Source organism: Aulonocara stuartgranti, assembly GCF_965226115.1.
Source record: "Aulonocara stuartgranti genome assembly, chromosome: 3".
In the NCBI taxonomy this organism is placed as follows: domain Eukaryota; kingdom Metazoa; phylum Chordata; class Actinopteri; order Cichliformes; family Cichlidae; genus Aulonocara; species Aulonocara stuartgranti.
In genome coordinates, this window is record NC_138941.1 from 53,710,477 (window position 1) to 53,731,464 (window position 20,988).

General features: G+C 44.4%; 2 protein-coding genes across 2 annotated transcripts; both read left to right on the forward strand.

Annotated features, from left to right (window-relative positions):
* The first annotated feature begins 3,350 nt into the window (after window positions 1-3,350).
* On the forward strand, window positions 3,351-4,825 carry LOC309702751 (uncharacterized protein). The gene is made up of 2 exons (XM_082527387.1): window positions 3,351-3,376; window positions 3,502-4,825. The coding sequence occupies exons 1-2, from the start codon at window positions 3,361-3,363 to the stop codon at window positions 3,891-3,893; spliced, it is 408 nt and encodes a 135-aa protein (XP_082383513.1). The 5' UTR covers window positions 3,351-3,360; the 3' UTR covers window positions 3,894-4,825.
* Window positions 4,826-18,946: 14,121 nt separating this feature from the next.
* LOC309702693 (tripartite motif-containing protein 16-like) lies at window positions 18,947-20,979 on the forward strand. The gene has a single exon (XM_082527307.1). It carries the CDS (start codon window positions 19,021-19,023, stop codon window positions 20,692-20,694), a length of 1,674 nt encoding a protein of 557 aa, XP_082383433.1. The 5' UTR covers window positions 18,947-19,020; the 3' UTR covers window positions 20,695-20,979.
* The last annotated feature ends 9 nt before the right edge of the window (window positions 20,980-20,988 follow it).

The following is a 20,988-nucleotide window of genomic DNA, read 5'->3' on the forward strand; positions in this document are numbered from 1 at the left end:
GCACTGTTTCAAACTGTACTTACATTTATGGGCATTTTTTATGATTATTTGATCGTGCTACTAACAATCAATTATTGTATTTAGAGTAAAATCATTTAAAGCCATTTTCAAATAAAAAGTTTGACAGATTAAAACAGATATCATGTTTCTATAGAAATTGATACAATCAGATAACTGCTTGAACTGCTTTACTTAAATTTCCGAAATTTTAGCAGAAAGTTTCCTTTTAGACATGTCTGTTCCACAATCAGGACTTTGGAGGAGAACAAATAAAAGCATGGGCGACCGTGGTTCAGGGGTTTGGGAAGCTCATCTTTTAGCCGGAAGGTTTACCGGTTTGATCCCCTGCTACATCTGTCTTGGTGGTTCTGTCCTTGGGCAAGGCACTTCACCTACCGCCTACTGGTGTTGGCCAGAGGGCCCGATGGCGCGATATGGCAGCCTCGCCTCTGTCAGTCTGCCCCAGGGCAGCTGTGGCTACAACTGTAGCTACCTCCACCAGTGTGTGAATGTAAGAGTGAATGAATAGTGGAATTGTAAAGCACTTTGAGGGTCTCGAAAAGCGCTGTATAAATGCAATCCATTATTATTAAGTAATAGTGAGCTTTAGTGAATATTGATTTTTTTCTCTCAGTAACAAAAACAGACTCATTTTTAGTACATAAGATAACCAGTCCCAGTTCAAATCTTTTGTCAGCAGACTCATTAACATCATGGTAGATAGTTATTCGGTATATGATGCTTTGACAAAACCCAGTTTAGAACAAAGACTTCTGATGTTTAGATGAAGAATACCTGGACCAGATCTAGTTTGAAAATCAGTTAAAAACAGGACATTGATGAGAGCAAACAACAGGGGCATGATATCAGCAAACAACATCATTTAACACAAAAACAAATCAAATTTATGCAGATATTTCTGCTTCTTACTCATCTGCAAACATCCAGCATGTTTTAAATATTCCTGCTGTTTTTGTTAACAGGAAGTTCATGTTGAGCTCAGTGAGTTGAATTTATATGTGAGAAAATAATTACACACAACTAAACCTGACAAAGTACATACAAACTCCAAAACATACAAACTCCAAAGCACATTATTTGTGTTTATTCTGCAAATACTTCATTATATTGCATAAATGTCAGTTACAAGCTTAACCTCCTAGGACCTGCCGTTCATATATATGGACATCCCATTTTGGGTTGTTTAAACCAAAATACTAAATTTTGCTCTACAAGAGCTGGATAACCACTTACGAGGACATTATGCTGCCACTGTTCTATCGAAATTTTAAATTAATGTCTTCATACGTGGATCTCATTTTTCTCAGAACCAAAAATCAGTTTAAAAAAAATCATGTAAGTCTTTGTTTTTACAGTCATCAGGTCCCAATGAGCCCAAATAGCAAAGAAAAATTAAAAATTTGAATGCCACGAAAGAGTTCGGGTCTTAGGAGGTTAAATATAACGTTGGGAAAAAAAAGTAATTGCAACCAGGCTATTGATCAAGTAATTGCGATTAATCAAGATTAATTACAGAAAATTGTGAGATTAATTCGTTTTTTTTTTTAAATTTATTGAAAAGCACTAATACATATATATATGTCAGGGGCGATCGTGGCTCAAGAGTTGGGAGTTCTCCTTGTAATCGGAAGGTTGCCAGCTCGAGCCCCGGCTCGGACAGTCTCGGTCGTTGTGTCCTTGGGCAAGACACTTCATCCGTTGCCTACTGGTGGTGGTCAGAGGGCCCGGTGGCGCCAGTGTCCGGCAGCCTCGCCTCTGTCAGTGCGCCCCAGGGTGGCTGTGGCTACAATGTAGCTTGCCATCACCAGTGTGTGAATGTGTGCGTGAATGGGTGGATGACTGGATATGTAAAGCGCCTTGGGGTCCTTAGGGACTAAGTAAAGCGCTATATAAATACAGGCCATTTACCATATATATAAATATATATATATATTTATTTATATATTTATTTATTTATTTATTTATTTTTTTACTATAACTGCATGTAGTGGCCTGTCATTAAAATTTCAACTGGTGTATACTTTGAGGTCCGAACACATACAAACTCCATAACACAACGGAAGTGCTCCAGGATGCTCGGCGCAGTGTTGAGCTTTTGTTACCTAGTGGCTACACAAGTCAGGAAGTACCAACGACCGGATTTGGTGTGTGGTAGTAACAGGTTAATGAACATATTTTTTTAAATTATTTGAATATATATGAGTGCTTGTGCATAAATACACAAACAATACACATATGCTTTCAATTGTGTAATTTAAGTGATCTAGGTAGCTGTTTTGGAAGTTCAGTTAACGCCAGCAGTGTGTTTTGGAGTTTGTAAGTGCTTTGTCTCTATGGGCCACCGTATATATTTATATATAAACATATATAAATAAAACCATGTTTTTTTTTTTTACATTAGTAATTCCTTTTGTGCATAATTTTATATTGTTGTTGATAATTAATTAATTAAAGCAACAAAAGAGCCGAAAGAGCCGGCTCTTTTTTTAGTGAGCCGATCTGAAAGAGCTGGTTCTGTAAAAAGAGCCGGAAATCCCATCACTAATGGGTCGCGTGTATCCTCCTATCCCAGAATTCATAGCGCGGTCCAGTCAATTCCAGTTTCCAACAATGGCAGCAGCTACTTAGTTTTAATATTACTCTTATTACTATTTCTGGGTCACAAAAAAAAACCCCGAAAAACAACAACATATTTTCAGGGGAGAATGTAGCTGTGTAAACTTTAAATATGCAAGACATCACATATTTGAAAAAGTGCTCTAACATTTTTGGAGACGTCTGTTACCCACCAAGAGCGACGGACGGAAGGAGAGGGTAAGTGACGGAAGGAGAGGTAAGTGACGGAAGTGATGTTGTAGGTGACGTCAGACGCCGGAGATTTTGGCGGAGAAAAAGCAAATGGTAGCATAGAGTTTAACAAAGGTTTTCCAAGCTTCAGTATTTCCAAATATTTTCCAAATATACTAATCAATTGTCATATAACTAACAACATCTGTTTTATCATCTCTAACACCCTGGAGGACAACGGGGAGAGTTTAGACGCTCTCCAAGATTACATCGACCGCTGTTTTCAAGATTTAGTAATGCATAAGGCCCAGAGTGCATCTTCCCCGGCCAAAATCGAGACGCCGTCATCGAAGAGAAGTCGCCAGGCAGACTCCCCCGGTACAACATCGCCTGCCGGCAAAGACATCGCAGAAATCCTGGAGTCCATCGACAAGCGATTGTCCAGTTTCGATGCGAGGCTGTCCCTGGTGGAGATCTTACACCGGGAATTTAAATCTCTGAGAGAATCCCTGGAATTTAGCCAGCGGCAGGTGGAAACGCTTGCCGCTGAAAATGCCACGCTACGGGAGTCGGTTAAATCTCTCACCGATAACGTGACCCAGCTAAACATTGAAAATAAAAAAATAAAAGAGTCCGTTATCGATTTACAAGCCCGTAGCATGAGAGATAATCTTGTGTTTTCTGGTATTCCAGAAACTGCCGGAGAGGACGCAGAGGCAACGGTGAAAAGCTTCATTAAAATCCACCTGAAGCTGCCGGAGGACACCGTAAAGAACATCGACTTCGATAGAGTACATCGCTTAGGGGGCGCGCGGTCGCGGACCGGGAGACCACGGCCTATTGTGGCCAAATTCAGCCAATTCAAACAAAAGGAACAGGTGAAGAGTCGCGGCAGAGAGCTGAAAGGAACGGACTTCAGCGTGAACGACCAGTTCCCCAAAGAGATCCTGGAACGACGCAAGGTCCTGTTCCCAGTTCGACGTAGCTTTATCCAGAAAGGCTCCCGTGCTGTCATCGCTGTGGACCGGCTCTACGTGGACGGACAGCTGTACCGCGACCCCGGCACCACACCGTGGTTATACTGACTGCACTCCAGATAAGAACCCGCTACACTCTTTTCTTATTCATTCACACTTTCTCCTTTAAAATGTGTTTAACCTAGTAATATCAGTAGGATGTCATAGCAGATATAATACCGTCACCCTCCGTCATTGCTTTAATTGGAATGTTTCCGTTTCGTTTCCTTTTTTTTGTTGTCGCTCACAGTTCATGTGGTTTCTTTCTTTCTCTTGTCTTTCACTGCTGTGGTCACCTACTTCCCCACTCACCTACAAACAACACCCTCTATTTCTCCATATTTTCACAACACGATCACGCAAACACATCAGCTCAACGGCAGCACATTCACAACAGCCTCACAGCACGCACAGACTTGCAGGACACATAAGCAAGCCACGCTTGTTCATATTAGTGAATATTCACACACATAGTCAGACTTATGGAGTCTCTCACCACACTTCTTTTTCTCTTTCTATTTACAAACAAGGGATGTTTCCATATTCTCTCCACCTGTCTAAACGAAACACCCAGCATACATCATTAAACATACACGCACAATTAAGGGCATGCTGAGGTTTGTCACATGGAATGTAAATGGAGCTGGCACCAGAGGAAAGAGGTTAAAAATATTTAACCAGCTTAAAAAACTACAGGCAGATGTTGTTTTATTACAAGAAACTCACAAACCTGTCACAGGTTTAAACGAACTTAAAACACCTGAGTTTCCTAACGTGTTTGCAGCCGGTTATAATTCTAGACAACGGGGAGTAGCAATTTTAATACATAAAAATGTTAATTTTACAGTACTCGATACAGTTATAGATCCAGAGGGTAGATTTCTAATTATTAAACTATCAATATTGAACAAAAAACTATGTATTGTTAGTATATATGGTCCAAATGTTGATGAACCCTCATTCTTCCACGGTTTTTTTAGTGCACTCTCTGAACACCTTGATTGCACACTCATTCTTGGCGGTGACCTCAACCTTGGACTAAATGAAGAAATGGATAGGCTCAACACAACAGGAACTCAGCGTAATTGGCAGTCCACAAATATAATCAAACAGTATATGAACGACTTTGGTCTTTGCGATGCATGGCGCTCTCTTCACCCCACCAGTAAGGAATATACTTTTTTCTCGCATGTTCATCACTCTTACTCTCGTCTGGATTATTTTTTGGTCAGCAGCTCACTGCTGTGTGACATTTCAGACACTGAGATTCATCCTATAGCTGTCAGCGATCATGCTCCTGTATCTTTAACACTAATGCACAAGAATAATACTACGCCAAGTAAAAACTGGAGATTTAATATATCACTACTTAAAGATGAAGACTTTATTAAATACTTTAAAAAGGAATGGACTTCATATTTAGACTTTAATGACACTCCCGGAATATCTGCTTCTGTTCTATGGGAAGCAGGGAAAGCTGTGATGAGAGGTAAAATAATTTCTTTCTCATCACACAAAAAGAAAGAAGAAAACAAAAATATTCAGGAATTAGAAAAAACCATCAAATCACTAGAAGAAGCCTACGCGTGCGACCAAGATCAGGAAACATTGAACAAAATATGCAAAACAAAACTAGAATTAAATGAAATTATTAATAAAAAAACACAATTCCTTATACAAAGACTTCGCTTGCAGAATTTTGAACACAGTAACAAATCAGGTCGATTTCTAGCTAACCAGCTAAAAATAAATAAAGAAAAAACAACTATATGTGCTGCTAAAGATTTATCGGGGAACACAATATATGATCCTGGAAGAATAAACAACATTTTTAGGGATTTCTATGAAACTTTATACTCACCACAAATAAACCCATCTAAAAATGAAATTGATCTGTTTCTTGACAACGTAACTCTTCCAAAATTACTAGACAGTCAAGCAATGGAATTGGATTCGCCACTGACGCCAAGTGAACTCCAGGAAGCCCTGATAAGTATGCCCAATAATAAGGCTCCAGGTCCAGACGGCTTCCCTGCAGAATTCTACAAAGAATTCTGGACAATTTTGGCACCAGTATTCCACAGCATGTTGCAGGAAATCGAGGAAAAGGGCAGACTACCACCAAATATGAATTCTGCCAACATTAGTCTCCTGCTAAAACCAGGCAAAGACCCTTTATTTCCCTCAAGCTATCGTCCAATTTCTCTTTTAAATGTAGACCTTAAAATAATCTGCAAAGCTCTCTCAAAGAGATTAGAGAAAATGACCCCCCTCTTAATTCATCCTGACCAAACTGGTTTCATAAAAGGTCGGCACTCCTCAACAAACACTCGTAGATTACTTAATTTAATAGACTACTCATACGATAAAAACATCGAAGCCATAATATTATCTCTAGATGCAGAAAAAGCATTTGACAGAGTTAATTGGAAATTTTTATTCGCAACTTTACACAAATTTGGTTTTGGAAACTCTTTCATAAACTGGATAAGAATATTATACAATTCCCCAACGGCTCGTATCAGAACAAATGACCAGACATCCTCCAGCTTCTGTCTCCTGAGGGGCACCAGACAGGGATGCCCACTCTCCCCCTCACTTTTTGCAATTTTTATCGAACCTCTAGCAGCAGCATTTAGACAGGCTACAACAATTAAGGGCATAAAATGTAAGAACATAGAACATAAAATCAGTCTCTATGCGGATGATGTGTTGCTTTTTCTGCAAAACACACAAACCAACCTCTCTGAGGTAATTACTTTAATAAACTGGTTTTCAAGAGTTTCAGATTATTCAATTAACTGGCCAAAATCTACAGTTCTCCCCATTAACTGCTCCTTCCATAATTCTTCCTCTGCCCCACTGCAATCCATCCATCCATCCAGCGTGTCCTGGGTCTGCCCCGGGGCCTCCTCCCGGTGGGACATGCCTGGAACACCTCGCCCAGGAGGCGCCCAGGGGGCATCCTTGCCAGATGCCCGAACCACCTCAGCTGGCTCCTTTCGATGTGGAGCAGCAGCTGCTCTACTCTAAGCCCCTCCCGGATGGCCGAACTTCTCACCCTATCTCTAAGGGAGAGGCCAGCCACCCTTCGGAGGAAGCTCATTTCCGCCGCTTGTATCCGCGATCTCGTTCTTTCGGTCACTACCCACAGCTCGTGGCCATAGGTGAGGGTAGGGACGTAGATCGACCGGTAAATTGAGAGCTTCGCTTTTACACTCAGCTCCCTCTTCACCACGACTGACCGGTGCAGCGTCCGCATTACTGCAGCCGCAGCCCCAATCCGTCTGTCGATCTCCAGCTCCCTTCTCCCATCACTCGCGAACAAGACCCCGAGATACTTGAACTCCTCCACTTGGGGCAGGAACTCATCCCCGACCCGGAGTGGGCACTCCACCCTTTTCCGGCTGAGAACCATGGCCTCAGATTTGGAGGTGCTGATCCTCATTCCCGCTGCGTTACACTCGGCTGCGAACCGCTCCAGTGCGAGCTGGAGGCCCTCACCCGATGAAGCCAACAGAACCACATCATCCGCAAAAATCAGAGATGAGATTCTGAGGCCACCAAAGCGAAAGCCCTCCGCCACTTGGCTGCGCCTAGAAATCCTGTCCATAAAAATTATGAACAGAACCGGAGACAAAGGGCAGCCCTGGCGGAGCCCATCACCCACCGGGAACGAGTCCGACTTATTGCCGGCAATGCGAACCAAGCTCTTGCAACGGTTGTATAGGGATTGAATGGCCCGTAGCAATGGGCCAGACACCCCATACTCGCGCAACACCTCCCACAGGACGCCCCGAGGGACACGGTCGAATGCCTTCTCCAGGTCCACAAAACACATGTAGACTGGTTGGGCAAACTCCCATGCACCCTCAAGTATCCTCGAGAGGACAAAGAGCTGGTCCAGTGTTCCGCGACCAGGACGAAAACCGCATTGTTCCTCCTGTATCCGAGGTTCGACTAGCGGACGAACCCTCCTCTCCAGCACCCTGGCATAGACTTTCCCGGGGAGGCTGAGGAGTGTGATCCCCCTGTAGTTGGAACACACCCTCCGGTCCCCCTTCTTGAAGATGGGGACCACCACCCCGGTCTGCCAGTCCGCAGGTACTGCCCCTGATCTCCACGCAACATTGCAATCCGGAAATATTAAATATTTAGGTATTAATGTCTCTCCTAAGCTTTCAGACTTAACTAAACTAAACCACATCCCACTTCTAAAGAAAGTAGAAGGCGATCTGACTAGATGGAAATCTTTACCCATATCACTCATGGGAAGGGTCGCCACTATAAAAATGATGATCTTGCCAAAAATAAATTACTTATTTTTGATGATCCCTAACAAACCATCACAAGATTGGTTCAGATCTCTGGATTCATATATTTCCAAATTCCTTTGGAAAGATAAACCCCCGCGTATTAGCTTAAAAACGCTACAAAGAACCAAGGATAGAGGAGGATTAGATCTGCCTAATTTTCACCAATACTTCTTAGCCAACAGGCTTCAGTTCATCTCAGAATGGTTAAAACATACCTTCTTAGTTGAGCCCTGGCTAGATGTTGAACAGGCACTATGCAAGGATCTAGAGATTTCAGACCTACCATTTATTAGCTCAAACATCAAAAGACATGAATGCTTTAAAAGTATCAACATCAGCTTTTCTCTAACAGCATGGTGGGAGTTTCTAAAAATAACGGAGTCTTCATTAATCCCATGCAAACGTACACCTATCTGGAATAACCCTGACATATTACAAAACAATAATATGATTAATTTCCCAGAATGGAGTTGTAAAGGAATTAAATACTTAGAACATATATTAGAGGGAACAGAATTTATTCCATTTGACAGACTAGTTGAACAATATGGGATCAACAAGACAAGGTTTTTAGAATATCAACAAATTAAATCCATAGTAAAAAAGAAATTTAACCTCAGTCAAGTTGAATTACAAACACCACTAAGTGCGGCACATTTTCTTACTCTTAAATCCCCCAAATTATTATCTAAAATATACAGAACACTTTCTAAATTAGATGAATCAATATCCCTTCCTACTGCAAAGTGGGAAGCAGATTTATCAGTCAACCTAGACCAAAACTTCTGGTCTCAGATTTGCTTAAAAACTTTTAAATTAATTAAAAATCCCAGTCTGCAATTAATACAATACAAAATACTTCATAGAGTGCACTATACAGGTCATCGGATGTTTAAGATGGGCTTTACATCTTCCAACAACTGCTCACACTGTCAAGGCAATACACCAGACAATTACATCCACGCTCTTTGGTTCTGTCCACCAGTGCAAAAGTTTTGGCGCGAGATATGTGAAGACTTATCAAAATGTCTGAAATGTAACATTCCAACTTCCCCCTTAGTGTGTTTGTTGGGCAGCTTAGATAATGTCACTTCAGAAAAGAATATAGCCCATATGATCTTCACTGCCCTATGCATAGCCAAGAAAACAGTCCTCATGAACTGGAAAAATAAAAATAATCTTAATTCTAACCAATATAGAAATTATCTATTAGATTACATTAGTCTTGACACAGCCTCTGCCACCACATCAGATCAATTGCTCTGGGCCCCTTTTATCAGCTCCATCACCTAGTGGGGGTGGGGGGTCATAGTTTGGTCCCGCCTTCACTGTTGTGATTGGTGAGGGGGTAGGGACAGGCTTAGGGCGTCGGGGGGTTCCCCGGAGGCATCTTCCTTGGGGGGCTCAACCCGGGGTAGCGGTCACGTCCGGTTGAGGGCTCTGTTGGCTCTCAGGTGACTGTTTCCTCGCGGCTGCGTGCAGCGGGGCTAGGGGAGGGTCTGTGCTGACGGACGTGGGTTACTGACCTGGCAACCTGGCTGCCCCTGGGTGGGTCCGGGATGGGCGTGAGGTTCTGGGGGTGCTCCGTCTCTGGGCGGGGGCCCGGGCCGGGCCTCGGGGGCTCGGGTCCTGGTTGGTGTGTTGCCGGGGTTGTGGGCGGGTGGGTGCATGGGGGCCCGGCCCTGGAGCAGGGTGCCGCCGGTGCATCGAGCCGCCTGGGGGGCTCTTCAACTGGTGGGGGGGATGGTCACATCTGGCAGGAGCTTTCTTCTCTCAGGAACTCTCTGCAGGAGGGGGAGATACAGGAGAGGTGGAGGAAGATCTCAGCCTGGGCGTTTACCGTCTTATGTAGTCTGGAAGATGTGTGGTTGGTGGGGTGGGTGCAGTTTTCTCTGTGGTGGGGTTGGGTGGACTGTCCAGGGCTCTGTGGAGCCGGGGGGCGCTACTGCACTGGGCCCCGGTCTGATGGGCCTGGGCCCCCCTTCCCTGGCGGGTCGCGGAGGGTGGGAGTGCCTACTGGGGTCAGCGGGGGAGCTGGCCCCAGGGAGGGGTTACCTGCCCCTCCCTTCCTTCCCTCCCCATCTCCAGCTGCCTCCCTCTTCCCGCTCCTCCACAACCACCCACACATGCAGGGCCTTGGAGTGGGGGTATGTCACCAGGGTGCAGAGGAGGCTACCCCCCCCCCTGTCCCCTTCTGGCTGCCTCTGCCTCAATTTTATCCCACAACTTAGACATTCACATTATTCACACTCTCATTACACATACATATAGGATCTTGGGGGTGGGCACAATCACGGAGTCCAAATCACCATCAGGGTGTATACCTCACCCCTGACGTCGTTGCCCACCTCTCAATTTTAAATACACTTAGTCATTGAGGGCTAGCAGGAGGGACCATGCGCTTACCTGCTGCTCCTTGGCAGGTAGCTCCATGCCCTCCTGGGTTTTAATTGCACCTTAGAACACATATGCATCAACACTACAATGAGCGGGTGGAGGGAGGTTTGGAGTCTTCTCCCACCCCCATTCTCTGCGGCCTGCTGGAGCGGGGGGGCTAGTAGGAGGAGTTGGCCGTCCGACTGCGGTCTGGGGTGTGGGGCCTCCCTGCTGCTGCGGAGTCGGGGTGGTCTGCCTCTCCCCACCGCAGGGAAAAGGGTAACACCACCTGGGTCTGGGTGCAATTCCCCCCTCCAGGGGCAAGGGTACCTAGACCCGGTTTGTAGAGTACGCTTGGGGAGTGTGATTGTGTGTACAGCGTCTCTTTATGTCTGTCTCCACGTTGGTTGAGTGTGGAGTGAGTGCATATGAGAGCATGAGGGTGGGAATGGATGTTTGTGTCTGTGTGTGCCTGTATGTCTGTGTCTATATGTCAGGTTGGGTATCAGACGCCACCTCTCTGGGGACACCTCAGGCCCTCCAAGGTTTGGAGGCCTATCTCCACCCACCACCACTTCCCCTGCCGGTGGCGGACTCCCTCAGGTGTCGGTGTGTTGGTGGTTCTTTGTGTCTGGGGGTGGGCGTCCGGGTACACACCGGCTCACTCCTTGGCGGCCGCTTGTCGGGGCCTGGGGCCTGGGGCTCGCTCGGGCCCCTTTGGAGGTGGGGTGCCCCCGGCCTCTCGGCCTAGGGCTCGGTCACTCAGGCGCAGCTGGGGGCCGGCGGAGCTCACGGGCGCGTCACTGCAACCCCCCCTGGCTTCTGCTCCGCGGCTGCTGAGTGAGCCCTCATCTGGGACTCTCCTCAGCTCTTACTGGAACAGTGGCGCGGCTGCCCCTCTGTTGGTCTTCCATGGTCTCTTGTGTTCTGGGGGCCTCTGGATGTCTGGAGTTTTGATCTCCTCCATACCCGCTTCACACCCTGGAGGACGGGGCTGTGGCCCCCCCACACTCCCTAGCAGATCATTACATGGAGAAACCTTTGGAATGCATGCATGCTGATCCACACAGGTATGCACACATGGGTATTCACAGACGCGGACTAAAGCTTTCTTGGCTGCTGCCTCAAAGCACACTGTGCGCTGTCTATCTTGCGTGCTGCACAATATCGTTTATTACTTAGTAAATACTGATATCTATGACTAGCTAGTTTATTGTGATGGTGCTTTGTTTTCTCTATTATTATGTTGCTCTTTGTTGTTTGCTGTCTCCTCTGTTTGTTTGTTTGTTTGTTTGTTTGTTTGTTTGTTTTTTCTCCATACAGGTGACCCAGGAGTTTTTTTTTTTTTTGTCTCTCTTCCCCCCCCTTCTCACCGTCTCTTCTCCCCTTGGGTTTTCTTTCTTTCTCTCCCCCTCTCTCTCTCATTCATTCCCCCTGTCCTATTTATTAAAAAAAAAAAAAAAAAAAAAAAAAAAAATGACAAAGGATGAACTGAAGCTCTGCCATCACGTAATGTCGCATACTGCTGTTTCTGATGTCATTTAAAAAAAAAAAAAAAAAAAAAAAAAAAAAAAAGCACTAATACATATATATATGTCAGGGGCGATCGTGGCTCAAGAGTTGGGAGTTCTCCTTGTAATCGGAAGGTTGCCAGCTCGAGCCCCGGCTCGGACAGTCTCGGTCGTTGTGTCCTTGGGCAAGACACTTCATCCGTTGCCTACTGGTGGTGGTCAGAGGGCCCGGTGGCGCCAGTGTCCGGCAGCCTCGCCTCTGTCAGTGCGCCCCAGGGTGGCTGTGGCTACAATGTAGCTTGCCATCACCAGTGTGTGAATGTGTGCGTGAATGGGTGGATGACTGGATATGTAAAGCGCCTTGGGGTCCTTAGGGACTAAGTAAAGCGCTATATAAATACAGGCCATTTACCATATATATAAATATATATATATATTTATTTATATATTTATTTATTTATTTATTTATTTTTTACTATAACTGCATGTAGTGGCCTGTCATTAAAATTTCAACTGGTGTATACTTTGAGGTCCGAACACATACAAACTCCATAACACAACGGAAGTGCTCCAGGATGCTCGGCGCAGTGTTGAGCTTTTGTTACCTAGTGGCTACACAAGTCAGGAAGTACCAACGACCGGATTTGGTGTGTGGTAGTAACAGGTTAATGAACATATTTTTTTAAATTATTTGAATATATATGAGTGCTTGTGCATAAATACACAAACAATACACATATGCTTTCAATTGTGTAATTTAAGTGATCTAGGTAGCTGTTTTGGAAGTTCAGTTAACGCCAGCAGTGTGTTTTGGAGTTTGTAAGTGCTTTGTCTCTATGGGCCACCGTATATATTTATATATAAACATATATAAATAAAACCATGTTTTTTTTTTTTACATTAGTAATTCCTTTTGTGCATAATTTTATATTGTTGTTGATAATTAATTAATTAAAGCAACAAAAGAGCCGAAAGAGCCGGCTCTTTTTTTAGTGAGCCGATCTGAAAGAGCTGGTTCTGTAAAAAGAGCCGGAAATCCCATCACTAATGGGTCGCGTGTATCCTCCTATCCCAGAATTCATAGCGCGGTCCAGTCAATTCCAGTTTCCAACAATGGCAGCAGCTACTTAGTTTTAATATTACTCTTATTACTATTTCTGGGTCACAAAAAAAACCCCCGAAAAACAACAACATATTTTCAGGGGAGAATGTAGCTGTGTAAACTTTAAATATGCAAGACATCACATATTTGAAAAAGTGCTCTAACATTTTTGGAGACGTCTGTTACCCACCAGCTCAATAGCTGACTGGGAGGTCAAGGCTCAGAGCTGGTGAGAACAGCAAACTCCCGGCACATCGTTTCCAGCCTTCCCAGTCTTCAAAGGACCCGGCACACATATACCTCAAAGGCTGGGTCCTCCGAAGGATGCAGCCTAGGTTTGGGGACACAGCTAGAGAATATGAGCTGAGGGAGACACCTGGTGGACAAACGCAGACATGACAAGAAGAAAGACTAAAGTGCAGATGGGAGACAAACAGCTGGAAATACTTGTTGGAAAGGATTGAAGCAGACCACAGAGGTGTTGTCAGATACACTGGTGGATAAAAAAATCAGTTAGTGAGGAGGCTCAAGGTATTGCTTGGTATCTATTCTGGGCCTCTGGAATGCACCAAAACTGCCTTTCTGCAGGGTACAAGGGTACTGTTGGGTCTGCGCTTCCACAGGCCCCGCTGGTTTACAGACTTATTCTCGTTAACGACAAAGACAAGACGAACAACTTTTACTTGCTAGCAAGGGAAGGCTTGGTTGGAACCAGGCTCTTGGAGCTCAACGCTCCTCACCCGTTTCCAAACCAACTTCTTCAACAAGCAGCCCTGTTATTTCCATTACAGTTACAGTTTGGAGTTTACACAAGCACCTCCCCTCGTAAAACCGGTATGCATGTGTATGCATGTGCAACAACGTGTGTGTGTGTGTGTGTGTGTGTGTGTGTGTGTGTGTGTGTGTGTGTGTGTGTGTGTGTGTGTGTGAGAGAATGTGTGTGTCATGGGTGCGTTTGTGTGACCTCCTGCTCACCAAAAGGATCATTAAAGCAGGAAGCTTACCACACAAGAAACAGATCTTTCAGATAGGTGTGCCTAATAAAACACTTTCAGCCTCCCCCAGCACCAGAGTGGCTGGAGAGGTGGTCAGAGACAAAGGAATGTCTTTGATCATATATTTTGAACCAAGACTTACAAATTTAAGAAACACAATCACAACAATTAACAATTTGACTCCAACAGGTACACGCTTTACTTAAGTACAGATAGCTACATTAAAAGCTAGTGCAGTAAAAGTACTGAAGCAACATCTTTCCTCAAGTAAAAGTGAAAAAGTAAAGGCCCTTAAATGTTCTCAAAGTAAGAAAGTAAAAAGTAACTCCTTGAAGGAAAATTCTACTAACATTTTTTTGTAAAAAGGTCACTGAAGCTTGTGCTATATTAAGATAACAATCAAATAATATTAGTTCACATGAATACAAATATACAAATCTAAATTGCAGTTCTATTGAATATACTCATAGCTGGACAGGCCATCGGTTATAGCGGGCATTTGCCCAGTGGGCCGATGGTTTTTTTTGTTGTTGTTGTTGTTGTTTTTGCATTGGTATAAACACTGAAAGGTGGTGGATTGGCCAGATGCTGGCCGATGTGTAAAAAAATCAGTGTGTCTTTACGCTGCACAGCTGCCTCTTCCTCGCTCATTCTTTCCCCTCCCTCTCCTGTTGCTACTTCAATCATGAAACTGATCAATGATCAGCTGATCGTCTTTTCAGTCCCGTCTCTCTTGTTTGTTTATTGCCCACTTAGCGCCAGAAAGAGGAAACCAGCGGATGTCGTGCTAAACAACAGCTGCACGTTTAAGCTTAATCAGCTGTTGTTAGAATTTATTGAATATTATTTTTTTGTATCAGCTGATGTTTGCTGGAACCACAGCTGTAAAAGCTGCTGGTCATGATATGGATTTGGATATGTGGTGAGCAGTACTGGGCAAGTTACTTTGAAAAAGTAATTAATTATAGTTACTAGTTACTTCTTCAAAAAAGTAACTGAGATAGTAACTGAGTTACAATATTATAAAAGTAATTAATTACTTGAAAACTAACTATTGCGTTAGTTTACCTTTAACCCTTTGGGGTCCAGGGTATAATTGGACATTTTTAACTACTTTTGATTTTCCCTCCACATTTCACCTTTAAAAACTATCTACTTCGCCTTGTTTGGTATCATTCTTTTCAGCACAATCTCACGTGTCTGAATTTACAGTTATGGTTTCATTTTGACATACTGTATTAACACAATTGATCTAAAATCAGACAAAAAACATAAAATCAGAGTAGAAAAAGTTATATTTTTTTACTGTAACAACCACAAACATGTTTAATGAATCATATTTCATAACTTTAAATGCAAATATAAATTGTCGATTTTAAAATCTTATGCACAAGTTTTGCAAACAAAGTTATTTGCAGCCATCTACCTTTTACCTTGATTTTCTAAATAACCATTTCAAACTATTTACAGAACAATCAGCTGTTCTGCATTCAATAAGATGCAACACAAATTATTTGTGCCACTCCAAAAAAATAATTTCTGTCCACTATAAAGGAGAACATCACAGCCTGATCCCTGCAGGTCTGACAGCAGCAGGTGTATCACTCCTGTTTCTATCTGGAGACAGCAGTTGCCTCATTGTTCTGACACACAACACAAAACTATCCACAACACTACACACTAACTACACAAGACAACACATTAACTACACACTCCAAACACGCTAAACGTCACAAATCTCTCACATCTCAAAACTCGCTCTGTCTCTTTTTCTGTTCTCTCTCTCTCTCTCTCTCTCTCGCCGTCACTCCTAAAACTTCCCCTGTTTTTTTTGTTTTGCTTTTTTTTTGCTCATAAGCAGAGAGTGCTTGCTAGCGCTGTCCTTAGACAGTAAACGTGATGAAACTATTGAGGAAAAAACGTAGCGTATATATTGTTTATCATGACTCTGGTTTACGTGGCCTATCAACACAATTTAAAAACTGGTAAATATCACCTTGTTGCTTTGTCTTTAAGTGGTCATGTGTTTGGCTTACCATGACTACTTTATTCTTCCTCAGTCAAACAGCAGCACTCATGCGATTGTTTTGCCCCCTTAGCTCCAGGTGCTGAGCTAGAAAGTGATCGTGATTATTGTCCGCAGGGGGCACGCGCAGCTTCTTAAAGCTTTAGCGCCCAGATTACTTACGTAGTCAGCTACTTCCGTGAAACTGATATAAGATGCGCCGCCGCCTGCAGCGCCACCGTCTCCGGCTTGCACGCCGCCGCCTGCAGCGCCGTCATCCTCATCTGGCCCAGCCTCCGAGTCTTCATCCTCATCTGGTCCAGCCTCCGAGTCTTCATCCTCGCCTGGCCCAGCTTCAGACTCATCATCCTCGCCAGCCGCAGCCTCCAAGTCTTCAGTCTCGTCTGGCCCAGCCTCCGAGTCTTCATCCTTGTCTGGCCCAGCTTCAGACTCATCATCCTCACCAGCCGCAGCCTCCGAGTCTTCAGTCTCGTCTGGCCCAGCCTCCGAGTCTTCAGTCCCGTCTGGTCCAGCCTCAGTGTCTTCAGTCCCATTGAACGACTGGCGACTCATTGAACGACTGGCGACCTGTAGCCCTGACCCCCATCGTAAGCAAATGCTTCGAGAAGCTGGTCAGGGACTTCATCTGCTCTGCACTACCCGACTCACTGGACCCTCTACAGTTCGCATACCGCCACAACAGGTCCACTGATGATGCCATAGCCCTGACACTACACACTGCCCTTTCACACCTGGAGAAGAGAGACACGTATGTGAGAATGCTGTTTGTAGATTACAGCTCAGCATTCAATACCATCGTTCCCTCAAAGCTGGACAGGAAACTGCAGGATCTAGGACTGAGCAGCTCCCTCTGCAGCTGGATCCTTAGCTTCCTGTCTGACAGACGCCAAGTGGTCAGACTGGGCAGCATCACCTCATCCCCCATCACACTGAACACTGGTGCTCCACAGGGGTGTGTACTGAGCCCTCTCCTATACTCACTCTACACCTACGACTGCACGGCCACTAACAACTCCAACATCATTGTGAAGTTTGCGGACGACACTACAGTGGTGGGTCTTATCACCAACAGTGATGAGACGGCTTACAGGGAGGAGGTCAGCACCCTGACCCACTGGTGTCAAGACAACCATCTCACCCTCAACGTCGCAAAGACAAAGGAGTTGATAGTGGACTTCCGGAGGTGCAGAGAAGTACACACCCCCATCACCATCAACGGCGCTGCTGTGGAGAGAGTGAGCAGCTTCCGGTTCCTTGGTGTACATCTGGCTGAGGATCTTACGTGGTCAGTACACATAAACAAAACAGTGAAGAAGGCGCAGCAGCGCCTCTTCTTTCTCAGGAGACTGAAAAGATTCGGCATGAGCCCCCGCATCCTCAGGACCTTCTATCACTGTGCCATTGAGAGCATCCTCACTGGATGCATCACCACCTGGTATGGCAACAGCACCACCTACAACCGCAAAGCTCTCCAGCGAGTAGTGCGGTGCTCTGAACGGATAATTGAAGGTGAGCTTCCCTCCCTCCAAGACATCTACAGGAAGCGGTGCCTGAGGAAAGCGGGGAGGATCATCAAGGACTCCAGTCACCCCAGCCATAAACTGTTCAGACTACTTCCATCAGGAAGGAGGTTCTGCAGCATCCGGTCCCGTACCAGCAGACTGAGAGACAGCTTCTTCCACCAGGCCATCAGACTGCTGAACACGTCATAGACACCTCACCTTCACTACTGGAACTTTAACATTATGCACTCCATACTGTACAGTAATGCCACTGTTTTGCACATATTCAACTCTGTATATTTTTATATATTATATTTTATTGTTTACTCTATTTAATTTGTAAAATATGTGTATACACACACACACGTAGAAAAACATTTAGTATACACATCCAGAATTTTTTTTTTTTTTGCATATACTATTATATACTGTACATATATTTATTGGTTTCAGATTTAGCCATTCATATATTTTGCCTGTTTATGTTATTGTATTTTGCACAACTCTGTTGCTTGTGAAGCTCGCACACAAGAATTTCACTCGCATGTGCTGTACCAATGTACCTGCACATGTGATGTGACAATAAAAGTGATTTGATTTGATTTGATTTGATTTGATTTGATTTGATTTGATTTGATTTGATTTGATTTGATTTGGTCCAGCCTCACTGTCTTCAGTCCCGTCTGGTCCAGCCTCCGAGCCTTCACCCTCGCCTGGTCCAGCTTCTGCCTCTGCGTTTGGAAACAATGACATTTTGTGGAGCTGAATGTGTTTGAAAACTCTTTAATATGTTTACTGCCTCATACACCAACTACTATACCTGCTGCACCCTCTCACCGTTGATAGTGTCTAATGGAGAGAAACAATTGAAATGAGCATAAACTTAAATGCAACATAAGCATCATGTCAGTGGCTGCCTTATCTGTATGTTTAGGATCATTATCCTCCTGCATTGAAAAAAAAACTGAAGGACTGTTTGATAATTTCAGTGAGAACTCTGACATTTCTAAAGTGAAGTATATTTATATAGAAGAAAGTGCTAAGAAGCTTAAAAGTTGATGTGAGCAGTAAATAAAAAGGGTTAAACACACAGTATCGCTCTCAAACTGCTCCTCTTCCTGGAGTGAAGCACAGCCTGATAACCCTCCCTCTTCTTCCTGCTCTTAAACACAGCACCTCCTCTCTGTCCACGTGTTTCCTCGTTCCCTCCCCTTCAATTCTGAACTTGGGTGTAACCAACATGTGGTGATGTGTAAGAGCTGACAGGGTCCATTCACTGCAGAAACACATGATGTTGAGGTCACAGCGTAGACTAGTTTCAGTTATAAGGAAGAGAAACTCACACAGTCACTGACACTGAGAGGAGAAATGGCACAGAAAGGAGTTCAGCTGGACCGAGAAACCTTCTCTTGTTCCATCTGTTTGGATCTACTGAAGGATCCGGTGACTACAACCTGTGGACACAGCTACTGCATGAACTGTATTAAAACCCACTTTGATGAAGAGGACAGGAAGGGAATCCACAGCTGCCCTCAGTGCAGGAAGACTTTCATACCGAGGCCTGTCCTGGAGAAAAACACCATGTTAGCAGCTTTAGTGGAGCAGCTGAAGAAGACTGGACTCCAAGCTGCTCCAGCTGATCACTGCTATGCTGGACCTGAAGATGTGGCCTGTGATTTCTGCACTGGGAGGAAGCTGAAAGCTATCAAGTCCTGTTTGGTCTGTCCGGCCTCTTACTGTGAGAAACACCTCCAACCTCACTATGATGTAGTTCAGTTTAAGAAACACAAGCTGGTGGCCCCCTCCAAGAAGCTCCAGGAGAACATCTGCTCTCATCATGATGAGGTGATGAAGATTTTCTGTCGTACTGATCAGCAGAGTATCTGTTATCTCTGCTTGATGGATGAACATAAAGGCCATGAAACAGTCCCAGCTGCAGCAGAAAGGACTGAGAAGCAGAAGGAGCTCGAGGTGAGACGACTAAACATCCAGCAGAGAATCCAGGAGCGAGAGAAAGATGTGAAGCTGCTTCAACAGGAGGTGGAGGCCATCAATGGCTCTGCTGATAAAGCAGTGGAGGACAGTGAGAAGATGTTCACTGAGCTGATCCGTCTCATCCAGAAAAGAAGCTCTGATGTGAAGCAGCAGGTCAGATCCCAGCAGGAAACTGAAGTGAGTCGAGTCAAAGAGCTTCAGGAGAAGCTGGAGCAGGAGATCGCTGAGCTGAAGAGGAAAGACGGCGAGCTGGAGCACCTCTCACACACAGAGGATCACAACCAGTTTCTACACAACTACCCCTCACTGTCAGCACTCAGTGAGTCTACACACTCATCCAGCATCAAATTCCGTCCTCTGAGGTACTTTGAGGATGTGACAGCAGCTGTGTCAAAGACCAGAGATAAACTACAGGTCATTCTGAGAGAGGAATGGACAAACATCTCACTGACAGTCACTGAAGTGGATGTTTTACTGTCACCAACAGAGCCAAAGACCAGAGCTGAATTCTTAAAATGTTCATGTGAAATCACACTGGATCCAAACACAGCAAACACACATCTGTTATTATCTGATGGGAACAGAAAAGTAACATTTATGATGTTCAAACAGTCTTATTATCATCATCCAGACAGATTCACTGAATGTTATCAGGTCCTGAGTAGAGAGAGTCTGACTGGGCGTTGTTACTGGGAGGTGGAGTGGAGAGGTGGAGCAGTTCGTGTAGCAGTCGCATACAAGAATATCAGCAGAACAGGGTTGGGCAATGAATGTTTATTTGGAAACAATGACAGATCTTGGACATTGTATTGTGACACAAACAGATATATATTTGTGCACAACGATGTCCAAACTGTCCTCTCAGGTCCTCGGTCCACCAGAGTAGGAGTGTACCTGGATCACAGAGCAGGTATTCTGTCTTTCTACAGAGTCTCTGAAACCATGACTCTCCTCCACAGAGTCCAGACCACATTCACTCAGCCGCTCTATGCTGGACTTTGGACTTGGAAAGATGGAGCCACTGCAGAGTTGATTAAAGTCAAATAGAGAAGACAGGTTCATGTTGATCCCTGACCATTATATGTACTTGTGTAGTTTCTAAATGAGGCTTTAAATTTTAGAAGCTGAGAAGTTCAGTGGTCCATTGATGTGTGAAAATAATATTGCACTGATTCAAACTGTACTTACATTTATATACCTTACATCAATATAAATCTGAATTTGTTCTTATAGCTGATAATCATGTGAGTTTAAATGATACTACTCTTCATATTCAGCATGTTTGAAATCTGTCATCAGTCTGGTTAGTGGTTTTATTCTGTAGTTGCTGTAGTGGGTTGT

Excerpts from the sequence above, each read along its gene's own strand:
- LOC309702693 (XM_082527307.1), top strand. The coding sequence starts at position 19,021 with ATGGCACAGAAAGGAGTTCAGCTGGACCGAGAAACCTTCTCTTGTTCC.